At 40.7% G+C, this 26,970-nt stretch overlaps 1 protein-coding gene across 2 annotated transcripts in view; it reads right to left on the minus strand.

The window, feature by feature from the left end:
* Positions 1 to 88: 88 nt before the first annotated feature.
* The window catches only part of LOC109627564 (myosin-10), a 52,489-nt gene continuing 25,607 nt past the window's right edge, over positions 89 to 26,970 (minus strand). For both annotated transcript variants that reach the window (XM_069529519.1, XM_020084160.2), the window contains 36 exons: positions 26,637 to 26,700; positions 26,332 to 26,430; positions 25,944 to 26,087; positions 25,766 to 25,861; positions 24,897 to 25,015; positions 23,990 to 24,142; positions 23,667 to 23,840; positions 23,253 to 23,426; positions 21,388 to 21,502; positions 18,822 to 19,015; positions 18,509 to 18,630; positions 18,335 to 18,404; positions 17,735 to 17,895; positions 16,237 to 16,345; positions 14,907 to 15,038; positions 14,612 to 14,818; positions 14,101 to 14,238; positions 13,763 to 13,886; positions 13,073 to 13,244; positions 10,093 to 10,305; positions 9,745 to 9,889; positions 8,837 to 9,043; positions 8,550 to 8,654; positions 8,033 to 8,185; positions 7,000 to 7,248; positions 6,692 to 6,904; positions 6,318 to 6,530; positions 6,050 to 6,211; positions 5,777 to 5,905; positions 5,549 to 5,637; positions 5,313 to 5,436; positions 4,938 to 5,027; positions 4,451 to 4,569; positions 4,163 to 4,271; positions 3,885 to 4,057; positions 89 to 3,180 (listed from right to left, as the gene is read on the minus strand). In XM_069529519.1, the coding sequence (XP_069385620.1) occupies positions 3,033 to 3,180; positions 3,885 to 4,057; positions 4,163 to 4,271; positions 4,451 to 4,569; positions 4,938 to 5,027; positions 5,313 to 5,436; positions 5,549 to 5,637; positions 5,777 to 5,905; positions 6,050 to 6,211; positions 6,318 to 6,530; positions 6,692 to 6,904; positions 7,000 to 7,248; positions 8,033 to 8,185; positions 8,550 to 8,654; positions 8,837 to 9,043; positions 9,745 to 9,889; positions 10,093 to 10,305; positions 13,073 to 13,244; positions 13,763 to 13,886; positions 14,101 to 14,238; positions 14,612 to 14,818; positions 14,907 to 15,038; positions 16,237 to 16,345; positions 17,735 to 17,895; positions 18,335 to 18,404; positions 18,509 to 18,630; positions 18,822 to 19,015; positions 21,388 to 21,502; positions 23,253 to 23,426; positions 23,667 to 23,840; positions 23,990 to 24,142; positions 24,897 to 25,015; positions 25,766 to 25,861; positions 25,944 to 26,087; positions 26,332 to 26,430; positions 26,637 to 26,700 (5,208 nt within the window). In that variant the 3' untranslated portion in view covers positions 89 to 3,032. The remainder of the gene's footprint in view (positions 3,181 to 3,884; positions 4,058 to 4,162; positions 4,272 to 4,450; positions 4,570 to 4,937; positions 5,028 to 5,312; positions 5,437 to 5,548; positions 5,638 to 5,776; positions 5,906 to 6,049; positions 6,212 to 6,317; positions 6,531 to 6,691; positions 6,905 to 6,999; positions 7,249 to 8,032; positions 8,186 to 8,549; positions 8,655 to 8,836; positions 9,044 to 9,744; positions 9,890 to 10,092; positions 10,306 to 13,072; positions 13,245 to 13,762; positions 13,887 to 14,100; positions 14,239 to 14,611; positions 14,819 to 14,906; positions 15,039 to 16,236; positions 16,346 to 17,734; positions 17,896 to 18,334; positions 18,405 to 18,508; positions 18,631 to 18,821; positions 19,016 to 21,387; positions 21,503 to 23,252; positions 23,427 to 23,666; positions 23,841 to 23,989; positions 24,143 to 24,896; positions 25,016 to 25,765; positions 25,862 to 25,943; positions 26,088 to 26,331; positions 26,431 to 26,636; positions 26,701 to 26,970) is intronic.

A 26,970-nucleotide genomic window follows, 5' to 3' on the forward strand; every position in this document is an offset into this window, starting at 1 on the left:
TTTAAAACCCAAAATGACAGTGAAGTGACATCACCCAGCACAGATTCTGCTTCTTAGCTCCAAAAACAAACGACAGCAGCATCGCAGCTACAATGAATACGTTTTATTTTCCTTTTACAAAAACAAAACAGAACAAAATTACCATCTAGAAATACAGGTATACTAGAAATAATAAGATGGGTAGTATTTGCAATCCAACGCCTGGTTGTCAACAGCCAGCTGGATTATAATAATAAAAGTTAACTACTTGAGGATGTTAAAGCTTCCAACCAAATGAAATCCTGTGCAGTGCATCTCTTCCCAAAATAACTTCAACACTTACCTGTGAGTGGTTACAGGAAAAAACATTTTTGTTCAAAAATAATTTGGGACGTGCAGCTGCCGAGGGGTCTGCTTCTCCTGTAGTTAATCACAGCACTGTAATACTGGATCTAGCAAGGAAGTTATTATGAACATTAAAAAACACAGCGGATATGATATGAAGCACAGCAACGATACAAAAGAAAAAGTGTTGGATATACTTTGGATGTACCGATTTCATCCCTGTGTTTTGTTTCACATCTGTAGTTAAATATTTGCCCCTTTATGTTCCTAATTAGTGTCTAAGGCACTTTTAAAGAAATCTACAGTTAATTGTTAACATTTGAGTGAAGGGCAAAGGGTTGACCGGCCCAATTGGCGTTTTTGCTCAAGTTGTAAGAAAACAAGAAGAGAAACTTCCTGTCACTTCCTGTCTGTCAGGAGTCTGAAGTCAGGCTTCAACTCGCACAATCATGGCACAGACAAGCCCCATTGTGTCATCTTTACGTTTTATTAAAACAAACATGTCACAGAGCTGCAAATTAAAAGTTAACATCCAAGGGCACCAACAGCTCACCTGGTGGAGGAGGCGGCCATGTATGGAAGCTTGAGTCCCCCCCTTTTCCATTTCAACTCTGTCTGATCAAAATAGGCTTAATGCCCCAAAAATCTGGAAAAAGTAAAGAAATTTGAAAAACCAAAAAGGTTATTAAATTCTGTTCTGAAGTTATTTCTAAAATCCTAGACTAATCCAACCATCTGGATGAAAATGTATTCTGCACGGTAAAACAATTCAGCAGGGTAGTGCTGATAACAGAACTCCTGTAACAGTGTTGTGTACGGACTAAAGGATCAAAATCTATTTAGAAGAAATTGGAAATTTGAGTATCTACATCTCCATGACAACTTCAGCTTCAGCTCAAGAACGGCTACAGCACTAATGAACATGTGAGATTTTGTCAACACATTCTTTTCTACAAGCTATACGGCATAAGAGAAAGTGACATTGTAAGAAACAGAGTGAAAAGGAAAATCAGACCTGCTTTACTCAGTGGCGAGAGCTGAAAGATACAAAAGGATGACAGACAGATGCCGACCTGGTTGATCATCTGTAGCGGGCGACAGGCGGGACACACAAAGTAAGACTTCTCAGAGCATGGTAAAAACTTTATGGATGTTTTAACAGGTCTTTGTCCCGGTGGTGAGAGAGAAAGTGTTCACAGCTCTACACTGAGGCAACGGCACACAACACTAAGTTAGAGATCTTTATGTTGTGTAACAATGTAGTATATATGTAGTGCATATAGAGTGTAGTGACCTATATACAACACGTATATATGGTATGCATTGCCGCCATGATGCTTTCATCAAATAAAACCATGCATCATATTTGCCTATCACATTACTCTACCTTGCAAGTTGTCATGGTTCTTTGGCTTCTAAGGTTGTCGGTTCATTTTCGGTCTGCTTGTCAACGAGTGCATGTGTGTACCACTGTGCATGTCAGGTTCAAACTGAGATTTGTATTTAGGATAGTGATAAAAACGTGAAATACACCTTACCCCTAACCTCTGAGTGGACCCCAGAGCCATTCTTACATTGTGTTGCTTTAACATAAAAGAAATTAACATAAAATTTGACATTTATTTTGTTTGTTTGAATTAGGAAATGGTCACAACTTCGAGAAAAAGGTTAAAAACCAGTTTCCATAAAATATTAAAAGTAAAACAAATTTTTGGGAGTGGTCGAAGACATCTCGTCCATCCTGGCTCATGTTCTAAATGCTATCATGCAGCAGATGGAATATTTTTTATCCAGATGGTTAATGAAGTAAAAAATATGAAAAACAAACAAAAACACTTCAGAACAGAAGTTAAGTGCTAAACAACCTTTTAAATTTTAAAAGATCCACGGGAATTTATTGACTGACTCAGCTCTGTGACGTGATTGTAATAATACAAACTGTGACTCAGCACAAACACTGAAATGTAGTGAGAAGATCATTATTTTCAATCAGTCTTAATTTCTAATCAAAGTACACATGTAAATCTAAGCTGTAACTACTTAGTGTCACTGAGTGAACACTTTCCAGTAAGAGCTTTTTTTCCCTGTTGGTTTCCAGTTTAAAAATTCAAACATCTTCATGTGCAGTTCTGTGCATTTTCCAACATCTCCAGTCGGTCCAAACTGAATTATGAACCAGTGTGGTCAACAGTGCAGAGCAGTTAACCTAATGAGCTCTGAGATTCTTACTTAAAACCTCAGTGAGACATTCCTTCGTTAATCGTTGAGATGAAGTAACAGAGAAAATAAAACACCTTTTTGTCACAGTAATACATTTTCAATTTAGTCCACTTTGTTGTATTGCAAGCCCCGAGATGTTAGTCGTTCCTGTAGTGTTGCAGTCCGTACATCAGAGGGTGTGTTGTGATGCTGAGATACATGGCTGACAGATGAACCAGGACTAGCAGCTTGCTGAATGAGAGCAGAGTAAGGCAGAAATGTCCGTTTGCCCCTGTGACACTCCAGGCCTGGAGGTTTTACCTAAGGGGAGGGCGGTGGATTTTCCCTGCAGTGTTAACTGATACAAAAAGGGCAGAGGCGCTGCCGGGGCACTCTGCCGAGGATCGCTTGGTGGGGTGGGGGTGGGCGCAGGTCACAGGTGAATGAGGTGAACCGGAGGTGGGGAGTGATGAGGACAAGGGAAAAGCAAGGAATGTGTGGTGCTGGAATCACTCCGCGTTGGGGGTTGGAGTCTCGTTGAAGTCGCTGGCGCGGCTGTCAGCGTCGTCGTCTGACATGTCGACAGACGCACCGTCCAGATTGAGGTTGCGGCGGCCTGAACGGCCGGAAGAGAAGCTGCTGACTGGACCTCCACGCCTGGTCAAGAGAAAACAATTAAACATCTTAAACATGCATGCCACTTGTGGGTAGGCAAACAACTGCAACTGATACAATGAGTTGGGACTTTCTGCGTGGATGGTAACAACTTTATGGACGATAGCACAAGCGAGCACATGGAAAATAGTGCTGCACACAGTTATACAGCAACTGTATGGGTTTGAATAAAGTTCCACAGCACTTCTAGAGATTTCTGATTGGAAACAGAAACTTGTGTTGGAGTTCTGTGGAGTTGTGCTGCAACTATTTATTAGCAACTAGCAGCCAAACGCAGTGAATTAGTTGCTACACATGACACAACTTTAAACCACAGCTTGTTATGTACAGATTAAACAAAATACATGCCATTAATTATGGAATATTAATGGAGCTGTTACATTTTTGAACATTGGACAGAGAAAGAAAACCTTATCTGTAATTTTTATGCTAAGCTAATCGACTGCTAGCTCCTGCTTGTACAGACATGAGACTGAAATCAATCAAATAAAGATAATGCAGTTCGACACATTAGAAGTTGAGACACACTTCTGATTTGCAGACAGAATTGCATATCAGTTTTAAAGTTGCCTTTTATTATTATTATAAATGCATCTTGCTTCGTCATGCTTTTCTGATTTTGTTTAACTTAAATTTCTTTAGTGAACATGAATCCGCACACAGAGCTAGCAGAGTCCTCCTCGTACCTGAGGCGGTTCTTGAGGGAGTTGACCTCCCGGGTGAGACCCTCACTGGCCTCGGTGGCGTCATCCAGCTCCCTCTGCAGCTTCCTGCGGGAGGCGTTGGCCCTGGTGGCTTCCTCCTCTGCCTCCTCCAACTGACGCTTAAGCTGCTTCATACGAGAGTTGGCTTTTTCCATCTGACAGGACGATGAACGTGGTGAGAGGTCGTGGATAGTTGAGTAACCATCCAAAGTAAAAGTGAACCTTTTTTGCAAATCAATAAGCTCATCATGAGTTAATACCTGCTCTTTGTACTGATCCGCATGGCGACGCTCGTCCTCCACCTGCATCATCACCTCCTTCAGTTTTTTCTCTGTGCGACGAACGATTTTGTTGGCTGCTGCTCTCTCCCTGGAATTTTAAATCAGACTTTAAATAACTTGCAAAACATGCTAAGTCTTCCCCAGAGGGCGCTCACGAGTACCCTCTACTGTCGTTAAAGTCAGAATGATTTTTTGGGACTTTAACATGAAACCTACTATCTGAACAGGAAATCTTAACAATGACTTCATCACTTCATGGACACATACTTGACTTCCTGCTCCAGCTGCTCCTCCAGCTGCAGAATCTTGGCCTCCTGGGCAGCGATGGACGCTTTAAACTTGGACTTGACGGTCCCTTCCAACTCTGCCAGCTTCACTTTCAGATCCTGCATTCATGATATGCAACCGTTAGGATCCAGAGCATTAAGCACGATCAAATATTTACTTTTCATCTGAAGCCATCCCTTCATGGTGAAGGTCTTCCACAGTCAATGAGAACAGAGAAGTGAGCAACAGAACAGGAGATGTGTGCATGTAAAGAAATAAATGAGAAACTAGAACAAGCGCTGACCATCTGCTGCGGCAGAGATGAAGATGAAGCTCATTGATGCACATGGAACATCAGAAACGTTATGTTAAAGGTTGTGTTCTCTGTGTATTATGAGTGAGATGTTTCACTATGGCAACAAGCTGCGACCCTCAGAAACTGGTGAGTGAATATTCATGTGTGCAAATGTAACAAACTATACAGGACCTTGTTCTGTCGTTCCATCTGTTGTCGAGCGCTCTCACTCTTCTGTGCGGCGCTGCGCTCTCCGGTCAACTCAGTGTTCAGGCTTTCCACCTAAAAAAAAGAGAGAAAGGGTGTGAGAGACGGAGGCATGTTGATGTAGAGTCATCTACCTAATGTGCCAGGACAAAATTAGCCAAACTACAGACAAACTGTCAGTGAATGAGGATGTTTCAGGTGTTGGACGGAGATTGTTTATGAAATGGAGCAAAAGCGCTCGTCTGGACAGAGATTGTTCTAAGAGACAATTTAAAATGAAAACATATTAGTGTGGCTGAAATCTCAATTTACATTTATGCTTTCTACTTTTTTCAGTTATTTAATGTGTGGTCACTCTACCTGCATTGTGGTTTTTCTGAAGCGGTCGTTGAGCATCTCCATGTTCCCCTGCTCCTCCTCCAGCTCCTCCTCCAGCTGCGTGATCCGAGCCTCCAGTCTCCTCTTCTCCTCCAGCAGCGACGACCTGACACACATTTACACAGATTACATTTCTCTACTGACTGCTGAATTCTCATTTACACTAAGACAGAAACAAATTCTAATGTGAAGATTTGAACAGACAAAGTGACACTGACTTTCCAGAGACGCTGTTGGAGATCTCATCAGCAAGCTCATCTCTCTCCTGCTCAGCATGTCGTCGGGCTCTCTCTGATGCTGCATGGTCCTACACAAACACACACAGACGCACAAAGTAATTTATTCCACCATTTTGTTATCTCCCATGCTTGTCGGGTATAAATGTCAGAACATCAGATATAATCAGCTGATCTCTAGTTGATAAAAGTAAAAATCAGGATCTCCACCTCCTGTAGCTGTAAGATTTCAGCCTCTAGACTCTTGAGTTTCTTCTCGTTCTCTTTGGACTGGGTGAAGATCTCATCTCTGGAGGCTCTAGCATCCTCCAGCTCCCTCTGATAGTCCTTCATCTGAGCCTGCAGGAGAACACAGACAACGTGGAGCACAGAGATAAGAAAACAGAGCTGCTGAAAGTAGTTTTTAGCTCTAACATCAGAAACACATTTTACATTTTATGATGCATGGGGAGTGAAGCAGGGACCAGATGTCTGTAAGTGTACCTGTAGTTTGCGGAGCTGTTTGATGGCCTCATCCCTGCCTTTGTTGGCAGCTTCGATCTGTCCCTCCAGCTCGTTCAGGTCCATCTCCAACTTCTTCTTGGCAGCGACAGACAGAGTTCTCTGCTTCCTCTCATCCTCCAACTCTGCCTCCATCTCACGCACCTGGAAGGAAACACAGAGCACGCCAGGTTAACTCCTGGGTTTCAGTACTCTTTATACTTATTTGAGGAGTCCAATATGTTTATCAGCCTCGTGTCCCCCTGTGTACCTGTTTGACCAGTGCCCTCTTCTTTTCCTCTCCCTGCTCATCTCTGGCCTGCACATCTCGGTCAAACTGAGCCTTCATAGCCTGCATGTTGACCTCCAGACGCAGTTTGGCATCTTCTGTGGCCTGCAGCTCATCCTCCAGCTCCTCCAGCTGAGTCCTCATCTCCTCCACCTGCTGCTCCAGCACACGCTTGGACTTCTCCAGTTCGTGGACCTGTTCAGTGTGAGGATACACAGAATACGTCAAGCAAATAAGTCGCATGAAGTCAGACTGAGGGTCCTTCAACAACCACCATGGGCTCTCCACAGAGAACAACAGAGATGTAAAATAAAAAGGTGTCAGCAGTTTCATTTAGGAGGTCAAAGGTCACTCACATTCTTTCCTACGTCGTCCTTTGAGCTCATCAGGTCCTCCATTTCAGCACGGAGCTGCTTATTAAACCGTTCCAGTTCCTCTTTAGCCTCCAAAGCCTCCTCCAGAGCTCTGGCCATAGACAGAGCCTTGGTGTCCTTCTCTCTGGCCTCCGCCTCGGCACGGTCACGCTCCTCAGCGTAACGAGCTGAGATGGTCTTCTCCTCTGCCAGCATCTGTGCAGACAGAGAAACAGTGGCTATTAAACATCTGAAAACACTCTACAGCCTCAGTCTATCATTTCTGAAGGACTGCTAGAGATCCAGTGTACCTGGTCAAACTTCTTCTGCTTCTTCTCCAGGTTGGAGACGATGTGTCTCTGGTGGTCCAGGTCCACCATCAAATCATCCAACTCCTGTTGCAGTCGGTTCTTGGTCTTCTCCATCTTGTCCATGGCCATGGTCTTCTCCTCCAGACGCTGGTTGGTCAGCTCCATGTCCTTCTGAAGTTTCTTCTTTGCCTCCTCCAGGCCCTCCATCGCTCCCACATCCTCCTCCAGCTTCTTCTTTGTCTCAAACAGCTGCAGGAAATATTGTTTAATATCAGTGAATAAGCACAAGGTCAAGTCATCTTGCTTTACTTTTTAAAGTTGTGGGATCAGAATGAAAGTATGATTTCACTCAATGAACCAAAACGCAAATAAGGCAACATATCGCCCTTACTGCTAATATGTTGCAGCAGTCACATTTTAGACCAGGTTAGAGATCAATTTTGAATTTCAATTCTTTGCATCTTTGTAACATTCCTAAAGTCAAGTCAGTTTAGGAACTGCCATTTTAAAGCCCTGAGTTTAGCATTTTATTTTTCGGGGGATGGTGCCGATTGGATGGTAGCAGCTGTCAAATGCATACTGTGCTTTATTGTCCATTTTATTTTAAGTGGGACCATAATGTTTATTGACATTATAAATCAAGTTAATTTGACTATTGCAACCAGTGGAATCACCCTCTGCTGGTCATTTGAGAGAACATAGGTTTCAGGTTTTCATGCACTGGCTTTACTGTGGAGACCCATAGTCTGTCCATTTTTACAAACAGTCTTTAAGCTCACTACAGTCAACAAGCATAAATCGTTGGTTTGATAACCTCCAATCTCTTTTATTAAAATGACAGGGACACAAATGGCCAGAAACATGCACTCGATATCGATATCATTATTCTGAACAACACATCTCAAACTGATGAACTTTTATTTCTCAGGGTTTCTTAACTTGATGCCTCAATGCTTTACAGCTGCTCTGCATGTCAAGGGCAGATAATGGGCAGGACAATGAGACTTAGGTTTGTGAATATGAAGAACTATACCTGAGATTGCGCCGACTGCAGGTGTTTCTCCAGGTTGCGTCGTGCCTCCTCCTCCTCCTCTTGCTGCTCCAACAAAGTGTTCTTCTCCACCTCCAGCTGGCGGATTTGGCCGCTCAGGTTCAGCTTCTGACGTGTCTCCTCCTGCCTCAACTCCTAAAAACCACACCACAAATAAAATGGAAGAGAAAAGAAGGGAGACCTGTGTGTTATAATAACATTGAAAATCTCTGAAGTGTGATCTTTGTATTTCTGAACAGATAGATAAGAAAATGATTTTCTGATAAACAGGGAAATCTTCCTGGTGGATTCATTGATTAGCTAGGAGAGAATAGTGACTTAAGACCTCCGTCCGTGTTTTGTGACAATTATAATTTCACATTTATCTAATAGCCATGATTGGAACTTTTGCAGTTTGTCTTCATAGAATCCAGAAAAAGAAAAAGATTATATTTTAGATCATGTTTTCTTTAGCTTTACACTCTTAAAGGAAGGCTGATGCTGATGTTGTCGTTCACACCTCTGAGTCTTGCAGTTTGCTGTTCAGGTTGTCAACCTCCTTGGTCAGTTTGACGCCCCTCTTCTCTGCCTCCTCCAGCAGTGCGCAAACATTGTCCAGCTCAGTCTGATAAAAGACAAATACAGGGTTATTATGACTAAAGCACAATAAACTGATCCACAGTATGAGATGAAACTGAGCAAATGTTGACAACAATTTCAGAAAACATAGTTGTAGTCTTTGGAAGACTGATCCATCTAAAATGAAACACCTAAGGTTGTCTAATAACTTTACGTGGAGGAGTTTACCTGGAGTTTGTGCGAGCGTTCAGACAGCTCTCCCTTGGTCCTCTCAACCTCTGTGGCTCTGGCCGTAAACTCCTGCATCTGGGACTCCAGTTTCTTCCTCTTGTGTTCCGACTCTGTCTTTGTCTGCTGCAGACTCTTTAACTCACAGGCCAACTCTCTGTTGTCACTCTCTAGACTCTGTTTGTTCTTCTCCAGGTTTGCCTTGAACTGCACAGAACAAAACAATGTTTTTATTCATTTCTTTTGTAGTAGACGGCCTGTAAAGAAGGTTTCTGTGGAATGGTCTTGATTTAGATGAGAAAAACTTTATTAAAATCACAATACTGAACCTGGCACAGCCACTGTTTCTGACCATGGGGCTGATTTATACAGATCTATGTCTGCAAATAAAAGCCCCTCAAGTAGTAGAAGGTAAACTTTAACGTCATCTATTTGAAAGTATTGAATTAAAGACACATTCTTTTCAATGATAACTGTTAATGTTTCAGGACTTACAGATATACAGATAAGTACGGCTCACCAGAACTGAGTGAAACACTCCAGACATGTTCCTGGTGGCTGAATAGATTTTCTCGTATTACCTCCAGGAGTGCCAACCTGACAAAGCTCAAAGGTAACCAGGCTTTGAGAAACTCCTGACTGTACATAGCTGAACACCTGCTACACTTCTGACATCCTTTTTCGGCCCCACCTCATCTGTCATGCTACTAGTTCACCTTGAATTGTTTTTCAAATTTGTCACATTACAGAGACAAGTAATTTGGCCAAACAGCATGAATCCATGTTATTAGGGTAGATATCATAAATGTTATAAACTCTATGCTTGATAAATAAATTGTTGATATGGATAGATCATGGAAATCACAATATAAGGACATCAGATCGGTAATCAGGTGGGACCCCCTCACCCTCTTGGCTTGGTCGAGCTGTTCAGAGAGTTCTTCCAGCGCTGTGGCGTGCCTCAGTCTCATTTCCTGGATCTGAGCCTCGTGGTTTTTGGTCTCCTCATCTATGGCCTTCTTCAGCTCTGCCACTTCTTGCTCTCGCTTGGTCCTGGAGATCAGACACAAAGGGGAGGGTTAAGGAGAGAGGACAACTATCAGGATATTATACAAAGACACATTTATTACGACTATTATCTTAGCTGAGCAATGAGCACGTTTGTCTTAGGCACTAAAGAGGAGCGAGCTAAAGAGGAGCGAGCTAAAGAGGAGCGAGCTACAGAGGACCGTTAAGTTGACTGATGAAACAAGCACCTGAGTTCCTGCTGGGCGGCAGTGGTGTCCAGCGTGTCCTCTAGCTCCGTCTTCAGAGCCTCGAGCTCTTCACTCAGGTCCCTCTTGAGTTTTTCAGCTTTAGTTCGACACAACTTCTCGGATTCTAGATCCTCCTGAAGCTCCAACAGCTGGGCCTGCAGCTCCCGAACCTGCTTCAAGGCGTTGTTCTTCTGGACGGTCTCTTCGTCACTCCTGGTTTGAGACACACAAATTAGTTTTTTTTGAGCAGATGCTAATCTAATCATTTACTAATAGCAATTATGAAAAAAATCCTGTTTACATGGTCATCTAACGATGTGAATTTCTTCTACACAATTTAATATCTTAAATAAACTTAACATATTACCTAGTTTCAATATTTTACTTTTGGTATGAGAATCTTTGTGGATATTTTGGTTGTCTGAAGAGCAGCACATAAAGTATAGTCTTATAAATTGTCACTGACACGTGACCTTAAAAAAGCTTTTTTAGGTTCCACATATTTCACTGTTCATATTGTTTACTTCAAATGTTTCCAGTGCTTCCACTACTGGCTGACAGGAGACACCAATATTCAGTTATTAACCCGATTAAGACAACAGTCTGAATAAGACACTGCCATGTTTCTGATTACCTAAACCCAAATAAGTCATATTCGAAATAAGTACAAATCGAATTGAGACCTAGAGTATTCTCACCTTTCTCACTTTATGGAGACATGTATATGTCTTCACTTTCATTTCTCTTCTTCTTCATTTATAATGAACTATTGTTTTCACAGAATGTTGCAAAGCTGACATAAAGCAGTTATTAAATGCTTGTCGATGCATAACCTGGGTTTAAGAGTAAACAAGTAGTATAGTTCTTTTAGTATAGAATTTTTTTCTGATTGACAAACTGACAGTCGTTCTACAGTTATTTAAAAAGATAAATGAACCAAAAGTAGGTTTAAAATCAAAACTTTTATTCTCTGTACAAGTATGTTCAATGAAAGACAAGTCAGTGTCTTATGGTTTTAGTTAAAATGGAGTCCAAGTGAAGTTCTGGCTGCGATTCTCCAGTAACATTCCTCACATCCACAAAGAATCACTGCTCAAACACACAGAATGTTGTAATGATTCAATGATCAAATTAACATAGTGCCACCACGTTGATTAAAGGCACTAATTACTCCCATCTAAAAGTAATTCCCCATTTTCCAAAGAAAGACCAGTGCTCTCAGAAGAGCTGCGGACTTCAAACTGAGGCACATCAAGTGTAATGAAAGCTTAATTATCTGCGGCTGTGACTAAACTGATGATTTGTGCATGTGAAATTAGTAAGACAGATGTTTTCCATCAATCCCTTCAGTCTGGACTAGTGGCCTAATGAGGAGGAAAACTGAGAAAAGCCACATTAAAAAGATCTGAGCTGACCATCAGAGCAACAACCTCCACAGCTCTGTGGAGATGTGCGACAGCTAATGACTAAATATGGTTGTTTTGTTATTTTACGTGATTCTTATCACACTGATGTTTATTCAAGTGATAATTTATCTGTTAAGAAGACTGGCAAGCATGTGTATCAGCGGGACATTGATACGATGGCTCCAACATGTGATCTCTACTGTGCAGGCTCCAAGACATGTTTTATGCAATATTTTGGCTTAATATTGGATAGTAGGTGGAAGTGGAGACGCATCGTCCATCTTTATTTACAGTCTATGGTTCTGAGTGGGAAGACACAGGCCTTTTTCAGCCAAGAGACAAAAAACGCCTAAAAAGAAAAAAAAAAAAAAAAGTCTTGTTGGTAGTTTCTCTTCCACTGTGCAATGACAGCATCAATTAGTCCAGCCCTTCATTGCTTAGTGTGAAAAAACTACTGCGACAACCAGGACTGAAAGCATCAGTTATCATCAATTTTCCTGTGATCAGACACGGCTGTCTCCAAGATGAAAGGTCTCAGCGAGAGTCGCTAAGGGGAAACACTGCAGCTGGGAGCAGTGAACAGAGGAACGCAGGGACGTACTGAGGAGAAAGACAGTGTGTGTGTGTGTGTGTGTGTGTGTGTGTGAGAGCTGAAACACAACTGCACACACACTACATCTGTTGAAATGGATGTTAGCTGGGGTTCAGGGTTGAACTCTGTTTTGTTGTGCCTATTTATGGTACTCCTATTAGCTGTACCACCGTAGAGTGCAGTTGTCATGGAAATGGGATGAACTGCACTTGTGAGAGGATGTGTGTGGTGTATGTTACACACTGAAATGAGCAACAACACTGACAGCAGTATTTTAGCACACCAGTTTAGGTACTTTCTGACCGGGTGAACTGAAGAAGCCTTTTGGATGAGAGATGAAATGTTTCACTTAATCACATGATGTAGCCTCTATAATGGGTTAAGTTTGACACACTGTTGCAGAAACGTTTGCAATTACTCGTCAATAAAAACATTATTTTCGTGTGCCATGAAGTGTACGCATTCGGTACATTGGTGACAGGGTGCTTCTGGTGCATCTGGAAACAAGGAAAGATTGAGATGTACTGGGCGTGTTAGCGGCGGGGATTGACTTAACCAACCAGACGCAGTGTTATTGTTGCCTTATTCTTCTCTTTAAGGAGAGTGCGCACAGCGCCCAACTGCACTTTGCATGGTGCATCTTGGCAAAAAAAAAAAGGGCCCTATGTAAGTATGTGATAATTATAAACTGTACAAAAAGTTAGACTCCATCTGACCTCTATGATGCACCCAGCTGTGCTGAATGAGCGCTCGCTCGCACCGATCGTTGCAGGAATGCACAAGATTGTCTTTGTTTGTCGTCCACATTTTAGAGAATGGAATGAATATTCTACACAGTGAAGATGTATGATGCCAACCCGATCCGCAAGTCCATGGGTATAACTGCAATCCGTGCATCACAACTGTCCCAGCTAGTTTGTATGATTTTTCCTCCCTAATTTCACTTGTTTGTTTTTCTTTTTTTTTTAGGACTATGACTGACCTGGCCAGAGAAGCCTGCAGCTCCTCCTCCTTCTTGGTTAGTTGGATCTTCAGCTCCTCCACCTGGATCTGAAGCTCAGCGATCTGGTCCTGCAGGTCGGTCATCTCACCGTCTAGTTTACGCTTGGCCTTCTCAAGCTCCTGACGGGTTTTCTCCTCCTTCTTTAAACGCTCTGAGCGGAGTCAAAAATCAATCAAATGTAAATGCAAAGAGTATGAAAATATATTATGTAAAATGTAAATTGAAATATAACCTTCTCTGAAGTGGTAAAAGGGCAAAGTCATGAGTTAGAGGGGTTAAACAGAGCTCAAGCGGTCACAGAAAGTGACACTTAATTGTTCACAGCCTGACACAGCTAAGAAAGATCAGATTACCTTCTTTGCAGCTCATTAAATCATTGTACAGCTGTAAACAGTCATTTCACCAAGTTAAGGCTCATAGACAGTCATACTCTGTGTCCTATATTTGCCCTTTGTGTCGCACTTGTTAAAAAAGAATAAAGACCTTTATTCTTCCTGTTGCTGCGAGGACAGTACATTTAAGTAAAGGTCTATACTCAACCCTTGTCTCCAGTTTCAAATGATGTGACTGTGCCTGTCCATCTTAAGCAATCTACTGTGTCTGTCCTCATCCCTATGCTTCACATTCTTGGACCAAAATTAGTGCCAGACACAGCTGTAGGTCTCTTACCTTCCAGGTCAGTCATCATCAGCTCTTGCTTGTTCTTGACTTTGCCGAGGTTCTTCGCCTTTTCCTCCTCCTCAGTTAGCTGGGAAGTCATCTCTCCGATCCTGTCCTCTAGCAACTTCTTTTCCTGTTAGATCAAATCCGATAAAATATTAAAAATAATATAGGGGGGGTGAAAAGGTATGAATACTTTGTTGCTATTGCTGTGATACCATTAAAATTAAGGTCACCATTGATAAACAATGTTCTATTTTGATACTGCCACTGAAATTGAAAACATGCAATGTGTAAAATGTGTCACAGGTTAAAACTTCTTATCTTCCCACTTAAAATCTCCTCACCTTGAGGAATTTGGAGTTTTGGTCCTCCAGCAGCAGAATATCCTCCTCCATCTTCTTGATCTTTGACTCACCCGTCACTTTGTCCAGCTGCAGCTTCTGTCGTGCGGCTTCCTCCTCATCGAGCTGCTCCTCCAGATCCTGTGGAGAGAAAAACACACACATTTAAATATCCAAAACCTATCTAATGCAATTAGATCACAGTCTAAACACAGAAGTTTAAAAACTGATGAAACTCTGAGACAGAAAATGTTTTACAGAATTAAATCAGGATTTTATTACAATATCAAATATTTATTACTATATAAAAAACAGTAAGAGGTAAAAAAAAAAGTATATTAACACATAGGATAAAAATAACTTAAGGGAAATAGGACATTTTGGTTTTGAAAGAGATACAAGGGCAAAAGAGCATTTTATACCAAATTAATTTTAAAATCAAATAGGTAATGGTAACACACCTGTGTGAACCTCACTCATGGATAAGTAAGGAGAGTGTAAATAAGATATAAACCTGGATGTGTGACTGCATCTTCTTCTTCTCATTCTGCAGGCTTTGGTTCCTCTCCTCCTCTTCCTCCACCCGAGACTCCAGATCATGAAGGATCTCCTCCAACTCTTGCTTCCTTGAGAGCAGACGAACTCTCATCTCCTCGGCTTCGGCGAACAGCTCCGTCTCTGCGTGGAGTTGCTCTGCTAAAATATTCTTCTCCTCAACGAGCTGTGGGGAGGGAACAGTTTGAGAAGATGCACCCAGCCCTCTTACCAAAATGATATTCTTTACTCTCTATAAAAGAGAACATGATTACCTGTTGGTGTTTCCTCTCCATCTCCACCATCTCATTCTCCACCTTGAGCTGTCTCTCCTTCACCTTTATCAGCTCCTCGTCTTTGGCCTGCAGCTCCTCCTCCTGTCTGGTGACCTGTAGCAAAGGTTTCACCTGAGATAGATGGAGAAAGAGAACATAAAATAAACAAAACAACCTCTACCTTTTTTACGACACATAGAAGACACACCATTTTCTTATCACTTAAAGAATTACAGGAAACCAGTTGGGACAATAAGGCCTTGAATTGTTCATTGAGCAGATTCTACATCATCGATGTAAGATTTTTGTTAATAGTTCACAGCTGCATTTTACCATAATTTCTAAAAATATAATAGATCAATCTATGTGACCTGGAGAAACCGTAGAAAATCTATGGATAATTAACAAATCAAAAAAGTAATGAACCGAAGTTAATTCAAGTATGTGCTAAAATTGACTACTATTAGTCTACTATTACTGACAGTCTAGTGATCAGCCTCCCGCAGCACAGATCATTTGTATTTTATAGGATTTTATTAGGGCTGCCACACTTTATTCTTTATAAATGTTGAGATTTGAACTTTACATTGTGATCCAGCAGAGGGCACCCTGCTACTTTACTTTCAGCTTGAGAAATGTCCTATTGACTTATCAGTGAACTAAACCAGTATAAATTGTGTTGTTGACTACAAAAATGGAGGACACTAATGAGCGAAGACGTCCTGAGCAGAGAATCTCAGCAGCACCACAGATGAGTGGAGCAGCGTGAAATGTACAAACCCGTCTGACAGCTGACTATTCAGCACACTTGCTAGAAACTCATTAAAAGGGATCACACATGAGATTTACATGCAGGGATAAGCTGCTTCCAAGTTACAATTTAAATCAATAGAAATTAATCAAGTGTCATTTCAAATTAGTTCAAACCTGATACATTTTTTTTAATTGAAGGCCTTGTTATAGATGTTCATTATCTTCAGACAGCCCACAGTAACAACAATTTTCATACCTTCTCATCCTGCAAATGCTGTGCTCTACAAGGTGCAGTGAAAAAAGATCCAAAGTCAAGGTCCAATTATCTGATAGTTCTGGAGGTTTTCTTTCCCAGCAGCTGCTGTGAAAACTTACATTTACTTACTTACTGCAACTAAGCGTCTCCATCTTTTGATGAAGACCTTGTGAAAGACTTTGGTATTCTCCGTTTATCTGAAATTTTAAGGCCATCTAAACTGGGCATTTCTTGAAAGGCTATTTCCAAGATAGAGAGCGATGTTGAGCTGTGCATCATGTACATAGCATATGTGAACTTTGTTGTCATCGGGAGTCTCACCTTGGTGAACAGCCGCCACCACTGCCAGTGACGTAGCTTCAAGTAAGCCGCACAGTTCCTCTGGAGGACCTTCAGGGCACTCAGTTGCTGCTGCTTCTTAGCAAAGGCTCTAAAGCAAGAAAACAATAACAAACAATGAATCTGTGTTTTTGAAAAGTCTGCTATGATTTTTTTGCCACTTGGGGCCATGGAGGCAAGTTCTGGACCCAACACCGACATCATTTGAGAACTTTGAAAGCAGCTACTTAAACACACGTTTGAAAGGTTACGGTGCATCTGATGTGCCGTCTGATGAGACTTCATCAAATACTCACTCTCCATTAGCTCTGGTTTTGGCCTGAGCAACTCCTGAGAGACAAAGCTGGCTCTTTAGCTCCAGTTGTGTTCACCAGCAGTTCAATTGATGCTGGGTTGGTGGTTTTCAGTCAGTTTTTAGAGCTTTTCCAGTAAAAACAGCTGCTCAGCGAGGAGCCAAAGAAATACATTTGTGGTCAGCACAGATAAACAATGAGCTGAATGCCACAGGAGAGCTCCAGAAAACCCAGCTGAGATTATCTGGTGATAATCTGCAGGTCATTAAAAGGGGCCGTTTGTAAGAATTAGCCAATTGTAAGAAACAAGGAAATGCAGTCTTAATTCCTCCCACTCTTGTTCCCATGTGCCATAGTTGGCCGGTGTAATGGAATCATGGAGGGACAGTAAGAACAGTACAGTTTTTACTGAAACTCTCGTCACGATGCATGTGAAAGCGTGTTCTGTTGGTCTGGGCTCACCCACATATTGTGGTAACATTCCTTGAATCAACCTAACCTCAGAAACGGGGGCAGCAATGGAGATGTTGCCAAATCTGCATGGACTGAGGACTGAAGTTTTCATCAGGTTTATATAACTGCTAGTTTGCTTCAGTTATCTTAGATGGACAGTGACAAATTCACAACCGGCAAGTCAGAGACAGGGCGGATGCTGATGATCGAAAAGGTTTTGAAGAAAGAGTGGAGGAATATTGCAGAGAGAAGATGGTTGCATTAGAGTCTAATTTCTTCTTCATCCTCTCACATACGATCGAGGGCAGGCTGAATACTACAGTAACTCACTACCTGCCACTTGAGGTGGTTTTATGAGACAGGATTGGCAAGGCCTAGCTGGTTAGCATGTTTCAGTAGATAACATACATACATAGACAACTTTGACATTATGCCATAACTGTTATTTCATCAACTGATCAGTTGATAATCTTGGTGAATTTTTCAATTTTTAAAATGAATAAACAGATATTGGCCCTTCAACAAATGACAGAAACATTTGCAGCATCACACACTGTATGAACAAGATGGGAACTACACAGAGGAGTAAAACGTGCTCGGACATGACGGATATGTTTCAGACCTGTCAGGGATGGTTTGAGGATTTGGGTCAATGTCTTTGAAGACATATTAGGTTCTCAAATACATTTACAGTAAATGTTCAAATCTACAAAAATACTGAATCTGACACTCACTTGCGTGCCAAGTATCCACGGCACACAGACTGGAAGTAGATGATAATGTCAGTGATCTTCAGGTCTCTCTCCTCTTCCAAGTGAGCCAGGACGCCTGTTCTGAAGAAGATCTTACTCTGACCGATACGGAACAGGTTGGGGTCCAGCTCCAGAGCGTGGATCTAGAAATAGGACACAGAGAGTGGTTGAGAAATAACCTCTGTGGACAGGGTTACATTCACATTTTTTTTACCTAAGCATTCCTCTATGACAAATCATAGCGTTCTCTATGTATGTGGATCAAACTAACATATGGTTGTCGACATTTTTCAGGGATGTAGCCTGGTACTGTATTATGTTGTATATTCTGTACAACATACCACATCATCTTTTCTTAGATCATTGATTTTGATTATTTACTGCATTTACAGTAAATATCAAGTAAATATCAGCCCAATTCTTAATCCCATTTTCTAAATTCTGCCCTGAAATCTGTGATGTGGAAATTCAGAGGTCTAAACCAGGCTAACTCATTAGCAAGTAAGTAAATGTGTTTAAAGTATTTGTAACTCTTTATATGTAATAGCTAATAAAAAATGAAATACAGAAAACGAGCAGCACCATTCTTTCACAGGCTTGTTTTCCATCCATAAATCCCTTGGGGATTGCATTGGGTGTCAGAATCTCGTATCTATAAACAAAAAGGAACAGAAATGTGAGTTGAAAGTGAAGCCAATCTCTCCTTTGTGTAAAATGGATTTACATAGTTAAAAAAACATCTTTGTTGTCTGCTACCTCTGCCTGAACTCCTGGAAGACGATGCGGTTGGGGAAGCCCTGTCTGCAGATGCGAATCCCCTCCAGGACTCCATTGCACCTGAGCTGGTCCAGAACCAGGTGAGGCTCCAGTTTACCAGCCTGAAGGAAGAAACGCATACACCATACACCATTAAGAACAGAAACGTATACATGAAGGATGTAGAGTAAAGGGCAAAGGCCATTTACTTTTCCATTCTTATTTTCTTTAAGTTGACAGGGCAGAATTACTGGATTTCTTTCCACAGGTTGAAACTCAACCTTTCCCATATCATTTTGAAGTATGTACTTACTCTCTTCTCGTGGTTAGGGATGATGCAGCGTACAAAGTTGGGGTTGGTGTTCCTCAGTGTGGCCATGAGTTTGGTGAGCGACTCCTTGTAGAGCTGTCCCACAGTGCGAAACATGCCCTTTTTCGTTTTATAGGTAGCACCAAAAGCTGTCTCGTTCATTCCTGCCACCTGGTCCAGGCCCACAATGCGGTCGACTGGTAGGGGAGATAAAGAAGTGGTTAGAGTGGGAAGACTTCACAGAGGAACGGTGGTAGCAGCACATTAACGTAACATGACCACGTGAACATGGATGAAAGAGACATTACACACTATTGTCAAACAGCAGCAGGCAAATAAAGTAGCATTCAAAGTGTAGAGCTAACACTCACTTCTGTAACTATGGTGATGGAGATGGAGCACATTATCTATTCCTACATACAAGGTTTTATGTTGTGTTACTTAGAGGGAAGCACCTTTATATGCAATATCTGCATTTTACTTTTTGTGACACACAACCTGCTAATAAAATAATCTAATGTCAGTTTGAAATCTAAATTTAGCAACAAACCACAAACACAAGACATAAATATATTCTAAAACTAATCTTAATCATCGTAATATAGGGGATTTTTATATATGAAAATCAGTTTTTGAGACATGGTTACCACTACAGGGCTTAATTAATCTCAGTGTCTAATGAGAACGTTTTCTACTCTATTCAGACTTGGACCAGAATAAAACCAGTCATTTTTTATTGCTTATGAATTAACTTCTAAATTGTGAGATGACTGAATTTGTGGTTTGTCAAAGTTACACAGTAAGACTGGTGTTCTTTTATATATTATTTACTAGAACAAAAATCCAAAATTGTATTAGCCTGTCTCTTGAACACTTTGACTTCCCTCTTATGCTTCTATCACAATATATCACCAGAATTATACAATTAATAGATAGATAGATAGATACTTTATGGATCCCGGAGGAAAATCAAGCATCCGGTGGCAGTAACAAACATTGAACATACATTAGACTTGACTTATACACATATTTAAATAATCTGGCTTTAACGTCAGCAGCATTATTCTTAAACACCGTCACAGAATGACCGAGCACTCAAGGGTACACAGCACACACCTTAAAACTAATAAATATACACAATGTCACTTTTTAATGTCCAAGCAGCAAATTGAAGATGTAAGTATTTGATGAGACGGACTACTGGAGTTTTAACTGAAGAGTACTCTGCCGGCTGTCTGGGCCCTCTGTACTGATGTCTGAGCTCAGAGCCAAAGTAAATACAGAGAACAACATCTGCTTTCAATTCCCTGCTACTGGGATCCTATCTGGGAGGGAGGAAGAGGGAAATTAATGTCATTAAATATCTTTCAGTCAAGCTTCAAATTCTTAATTTGCTCATGGATGTATCACATCACAGAGGAAAAAAGCAAAGATTCCAAACAGATGCACTTGATCTAAAACACGTGCTAAGGGCTATCGACCATACAAACACCACTTGACCAATATCAGCCCACAGACATACTGAGGCTACATCCATATTATTACATTTTTGTTTGAAAAACGCGTTTTCAAATTAAAACAACCTCTGTCCACAAGAGCGTTTTGGCTCAGTATCAGTTTTAATCCCAGCCCAAAATAACACTTCTGAAAACGCATATCACCATGTGTACCATGTGTGTACCAACAGGAAATCTCACCTCCTACAAATGTAAGCAGTTGTATTGTACAATGCCAAATTTAAATGAACAAAATCTGTCAGCAATGCTTGTAATTGATTATCTATGTTGTGGGCTACACTGCTACCCGGGGAGGAGCCTGATGAATCAGCCAAGGCTATGACATGACCGAAAAAACCCAATTGTCATCATCTCCAAATACTTTCTGCCAGTCCAGACTCAAACCAGGTGTATCCGTAGCAGTGTGGATGCTTTTCAAAGGAAAACGTAGAAGTGTGGATGTAGCCTGAGACAAATTAAAGCACATGGGCTGGAGGGAGCATCTGACTGTATCCTACTTGAACATATTTAGAAATTTTGCACTATGCTGCCTTTGGCTGAGACGAGCGAGCCATGCAGCCTGAAAGCGAATGGGGGCTATGATAGACACAGCACTGGCTGAAGCATGAACCAAATAACCAGATCTGGGCAAAAATATACCAATACACTTTGAAGAGGTTAACCTGCTTGGGGAGCACTTATATTTGTGGTACCACAACCCGACACTTGTTGATTTTCAGTTATTATTATTCTTATTTTGGCCCAGGTCTCCTACAGCACGACCCAGTCATTCACCTGCTGGCTCATCCAGACTAGTGACATTTTCATAGAATGAAGCTCTTTGAATGATCTGAATCTCTACAACACAGAGAGAGAGACAGGGAGGGAGGCGGTGTTACAATAATCCTTAGAAACCATAGATGTTTATGCCTGAGACAACAAGACAGCTGTTTTTTAGACTGACAGGCGTTTCAATGTCTTCGTTAACTAAATAAGCAAACAGGTATGTACACAATAAGTCTATAAAATGACACCCTTGAGTACCTAGTGCTAGTGAAAAGGTGGCAGCTTACCGTCTTTCCAAAGCTCAGCTACAAATTTGTCAGTGGACTGATGCAAAAGAGTGGCCACGTTGTCGTTCAGAGGGTCCATGTTCTTCATTAACCACTCGTCTGCCTTGTAGTCCACCTGTAAACCCGTAGAGGTACCACTTAATGATAGGGTTTGAAACAACAATATTAGATAATATAAGTATAGTCTGTCTGATTCTGAATTTTGATATGATAAGATATTGATGAGTAAGAATCTGAAAAATCTGGTGACAAAACAGCAGCTAAAGTTTGTTTATTTTATACTAACATGTCACATGAACTTTTGATGAAGATCCTCTATAGTTGATGTTTTTTCAAGAATTAAAAATCTTGTCTTTACATTAAGTTTTACTGTTGTCGGCATGTATGTGGGTTATGTAATTGCAAATAATATATATGATAAAGCAATAATGGAAGATGTATTGGTTCATACAATAACAGCAGTATAAAACAACATCTCAGGAAACATTCAAAATCAAATCAATCACTTTGTTAAAACCTTTTCAATTAATTACTGGAACAAGAACATAAATATACATTGATCAACCACAACATTAAAATTAGTGTATACCACAATCAGCGTAGATATCACATCAGCTTATTTACAAAAAAAGAATATTAGTTGATAAACGGAAAAAAGTTATATGCAGTTTGAAATATTGAATTTGGTTACAGGCTTAAAAATCCAGGACTCTAACAGGAAGTTTGAGGGTTTGCAACCAATTACTGGCCAGTCAGGCGTAATGCATCAGACACACAGATGTTTTTGAACATCTGGTGACAGAGACACTAAAATATCAATTCAACAGAAGTTATCTAAAACAAAATGTGTATATCTGACACATCATCACAACTAACTTAATATACAGGCGTCACATCTTGTTTGTACTGGTGTACCCTTCAGAAATTATTTATTTTTGTTTCTGTGTCAACATTTTTTCTGTGTCGGGGTTTGTGGCGCTGAAGATCTTCTCCACAGCTTCGTTCGTGGAGCTCAAATCTCTGAGGTTCTGACTGATTGTGGAGTAAAACGACACAGTCCATGTAATCGTAAGCAGATGTGCTATTCAGCAGGTCTCGCAGCAAGACAAATGCTGTGTTCATCTATTGCATAACACCATTGACAACTTCCAAATACACTCCCATACAACGCCAAATAAATCTACCCAGAATTCAGTATTTCCCTGAAATCTCACCACAAGAGAAGCATGAATCATTATTTTATCTGAGCTCTGACAGATATAAACTTTTAACTAGCTTTTATCATTATTGCAGAAGAACATCATGCAGGAAAAGAGACATCTTGGAAAATATGATCTTAGTGTTTAATGGTCTTACACAGACCTAGCACACTAAATAGTAAGCGAGTAAGTCATATTTACCATGTGCAAGTCTTCAAGGAAGTGAATCATTGCCTTAACTACAGGGCATATGTTGACATATTAATACTTAAACTAAAACAACTGAAAGTCTGAGTGTATATAGAAATAATGAAACATTTGCATGATGGAGTCATCAGTTCTATTAACAGCTATGACTATAAAAATGTCTCTTTTGGTCTCTATTAAGTGTTTTTTTTTTTTTTTTAGAAAAGAGTTTGACCTACGCTCGAAAAAACAAGCACCCTGAAATTAAAACTTCATCCTTCCTTAATCTATAATTTCCAGAAATTTATTGTTTCCCTTGAAAAGCCAAAAGGATTAGACTTTGAGGTTTGAAAAGAAGTGTACACACACACACACACACACACACACACACACACACACACACACACACACACACACACACACACACACACACACACACACACACACACACAGAGAAATAGTGTAAACAAACCAGCATACCCTGCCAGCATAGTGGATAATGCAGAAGTCGGCCTTGTCTTTGAGCTGACGGGGCTTCTGGAACTTGGTGTGTGTGCCCTGTTCCTGGATCAGCTTGTCTACAAAGGTCCTGTCTGTGGCCTTGGGGAACCAGCACTCTTCATCCAGCAGAGCCAACACACCTGGAGGGTTGGCCTGAAGTAAAAACATTGTGGGTCAGAACCAGATTTCAGAAAGTATGTACGATAAATGTGACACATCAACAAATCAAATTTCCTCAACAATACAAGCAGAGAGAGTCCAAAAAAGTTAAGTGAGTATTATTTTTTGTGAAATTGCTAAAGTATAGCAGCCCATGGCTAAGTAGAGTTCAGGGAGGCATATCAAAACAATCTGACTCAATTGTTCAGTTACAACATAATGATCCAGACTGACCGGCCTCTCAATGAGGTCGATGCAGGGCTGTAGGTCCAGGCCGAAGTCGATGAAGCTCCACTCGATGCCCTCCCTCTGGTACTCCTCCTGCTCCAGGATGAACATGGTGTGGTTGAAGAGCTGCTGCAGCTTTTCATTAGTGTAGTTGATACACATCTGCTCAAACGAGTTCAACTGTTAAAGGGGAAAAACCAAGGAAGAACAATATGTTACTGGAAAGGTTCCCAACAATGAGCACAAATCAAATGTAGATAGCTAATTTCCTCTAGCTACAACTGGACATAGTCTTCAAAGTTTAAGAAAAACAAGACTTGAATCCAAACCTGGAAAATCTCAAAACCCGCAATGTCCAGGATGCCGATGAAGGAGGCACCCTGTCTTTTGGTTCTGTCTAAAGCTTTGTTAATGCGATGGACCAGCCAGCGGAACAGACGTTCATATGTTGCTTTGGCCAGGGCCTCGACAGCAAAGTCAGCCTGGAGGGAGCCAGAGGAGACAGGAGAGGAGAAGTGGAAAAAAAATAAATGGTTAGACAATATAGGAAGAGAGAGTGACAACACATCAGACAGCCTGATCCTCACGAGGAAATCTATACCTGGACAGATGGGTTCTTCGTCTTGGAGAGCCTGTACAGTATAACTAACGTTCTGAGTCAGACCTTCATTTATATCTCAGTCAATGGTTTGGGACAACAGCCATGTCCCAAAAGCTTTAACCATTATCATCAAAGTACTGCACTTAAAATAGCAATTAATGGCTAAAGCATGTAAATGGTTTAACAGACAGTACACTGAACTTTTTCTTGTGCCTTTGACAGATGACTTCACTGTTTTGAACATCATTTGTTCTGCAATGATGTTTTTTTCCATCAATTGTTCCTATGAAGCATGAAGAGTTATTGATTAATCATTGTCTAATTGGGAAGAAATGACCAAACCCTAGTTGCAGGATTCATTTAAAAAAAGTTTCCGTTCCTTGTTAGTGGAGCATATAACTGAAATGTGTGCTCATTGATTGTATCTTTGTTTCTTATCAAAATTCACATTGGGAGTTGTAAACATTTGCCAACTACATGGTGAAGATACAATAAAAAAGCTTCCAATACTCAACTCTCCAAAATGAAATAAACTTACATTTAAAAAGCCAAACTACAGTTCCATTTCTTTTCATTAAATAATTACTAGAACATACACAGTTTTAGTCAGTAGGAAAAAGAAACGCAGAGCCAACCTGCTCTTTAGTTTGTGCTTTCTGGACGTAGTCTCTTCCCACTTTGATCCTTGGTGACAGGATTGCTCTGGTAAACTCCATTACATTCATACCAAGCAAGTGACACAGCTTCTGAGCAGCTGGGAAACAAGAGATGGAAAAACAAAGAAAATAAAGTTAATTCAAAGTAGAATAAAATGCCAAAGTAAGAGATTTGAGACTATGCATAAACATTGCTTTGTCGACACAGGAAAGCTTTCCCAGTGTTATTTTGACACGACTGTCTGACAATTATGTCATCTAGCAGATATTCTTGCAAACTTATTGATCTTGCCACAAATCTTTCAAAGATGTTAAATTTTTATATAAAATGTGATGGGGAAAATGTCATTATTTTTCATGGCTGCAGCTTGTGGAAAAGAAGGATCTAGACTTATCTGCCAAGTCTCACTTCTAAAAAAAACATGCGCTTCAGGCCTTGCTTCTGCTCATCACATTTGCGGATATCTGGCTGAGCTGCATCACTGGTATTCGATTCAATCCCCTCCCTTTCTCTCTCCTTTAAGTGCCAAATATGGAGTGCCACATGTGGAGGAACTGGAAGGCTATGCCCCATTTCCTTTAAAAGTAAATCCTTATAACGATGTGGCTTAATGGCAGGTTGACAACGCCTGGGGAGAGGAAAGATGTAAATCATTGGTCCCTCTGTTCAGTGGATGAGGTGCACAGTGTGAGGGAGGCAGGAAAAATGGGAAGAGATGAGTTGAAGTGTTATATAGGAGGAGGAAAAGGAGGAGAGCAGTGTCTTGACCTGTGATCCCCAAGCTACAGCATTGTGAAACACATGTCAAATGATTTCTGTGTGTGTGTGTGTGTGTGTATGTATCTACCAGTATTATCAGGCATAGAGGCTTGGTCAGAGTTCCTCTCCTTTTTGAAGACAATGTTTCCAAACTGAAGCACAGAGGACACGACCTTCAGCATGGCTATAAGATAAAGAATCCAGAGAAAATCAAATCAATTTAGTTTCCCCTTTGCTGTGTTATTTTAATGGTTTAGATTACATACCCAGAATCTCCTCATGGCCGAAGCTCATGATGTGCATGGCCTCCATTGTCTCATGGAAGTTGTCTTTGTCCTGCTGTCCTGGGATTGGGATGTTGCCATTGGACAGGAAACGGTAGTTATTGAATCCTTCCAAAAGCAGGTCCGCTGTCCACCAAACAACACAGTCACTGTTATCCATGATATTAAATCAGCCCAAACTCACTGTGGAAGATTCTGATGAGACTGAGCTTTCATTAATTTTTATACATTGTTAGTAGTTAATACTTACTGAATAATATAAATGATATGTTACCCTTGCACATAAAGTAATTACACTGGAAAGAACAGCTGTAGGCTGTAGTTATGACAGACAGAGAAGAATAAAGAGCTCTTATATGGTGGAACTCACATCTGAGGTGTTCTCCAGCTCCAACCAGCAGCTGGTAGAAGATGTGGAAGGTACGCTCATCTTTGGCTTGACGAATAGCTCTGGATTTCTCCAGTAAGTCTAACACAGACTAGTCAAGGAAAAGATATCTACTTGGTGAGTTAGTTTGATGTAGAAACAAAATTCCATTCCTTCTGTACAGTTCAAATTGGTAGAGATTACAGGTTCAAAACTAAAAATCTAATTCAATACAAACAGCATATTTGTATTTGCAACACTCCTGACTAGCCTCTTTATGAGTAGTAAATTGTTTTAAAACAGGATACAGGTTTCAATATTGGCTCCAACAATGTATCCGGTGACATCAAAGTTGATCCGGATGAATTTCCCCTGTAGAGATCAACACAAGACAAATGCTCAGGAAATGCAGTCAAGTCAAGATAACCAGGAATCAATCTGCAACGTAATGACTCTCATTAAACACACTGAGGCCCTTCCTCCATTAATATGAACTCTGATATAGATTTACAGGGCTGATAATTTTATTTCATACAGTACAAAATTATATTTAGAGTATTGATTGTAAAACAGCTTTGAATATTTAAAATATATATACTAACAGGCAAGTGTGTCTATATGGCCTGTATGGCCAATTACTTT

This window comes from Paralichthys olivaceus, chromosome 8 (assembly GCF_024713975.1).
Source record: "Paralichthys olivaceus isolate ysfri-2021 chromosome 8, ASM2471397v2, whole genome shotgun sequence".
Taxonomy (NCBI): domain Eukaryota; kingdom Metazoa; phylum Chordata; class Actinopteri; order Pleuronectiformes; family Paralichthyidae; genus Paralichthys; species Paralichthys olivaceus.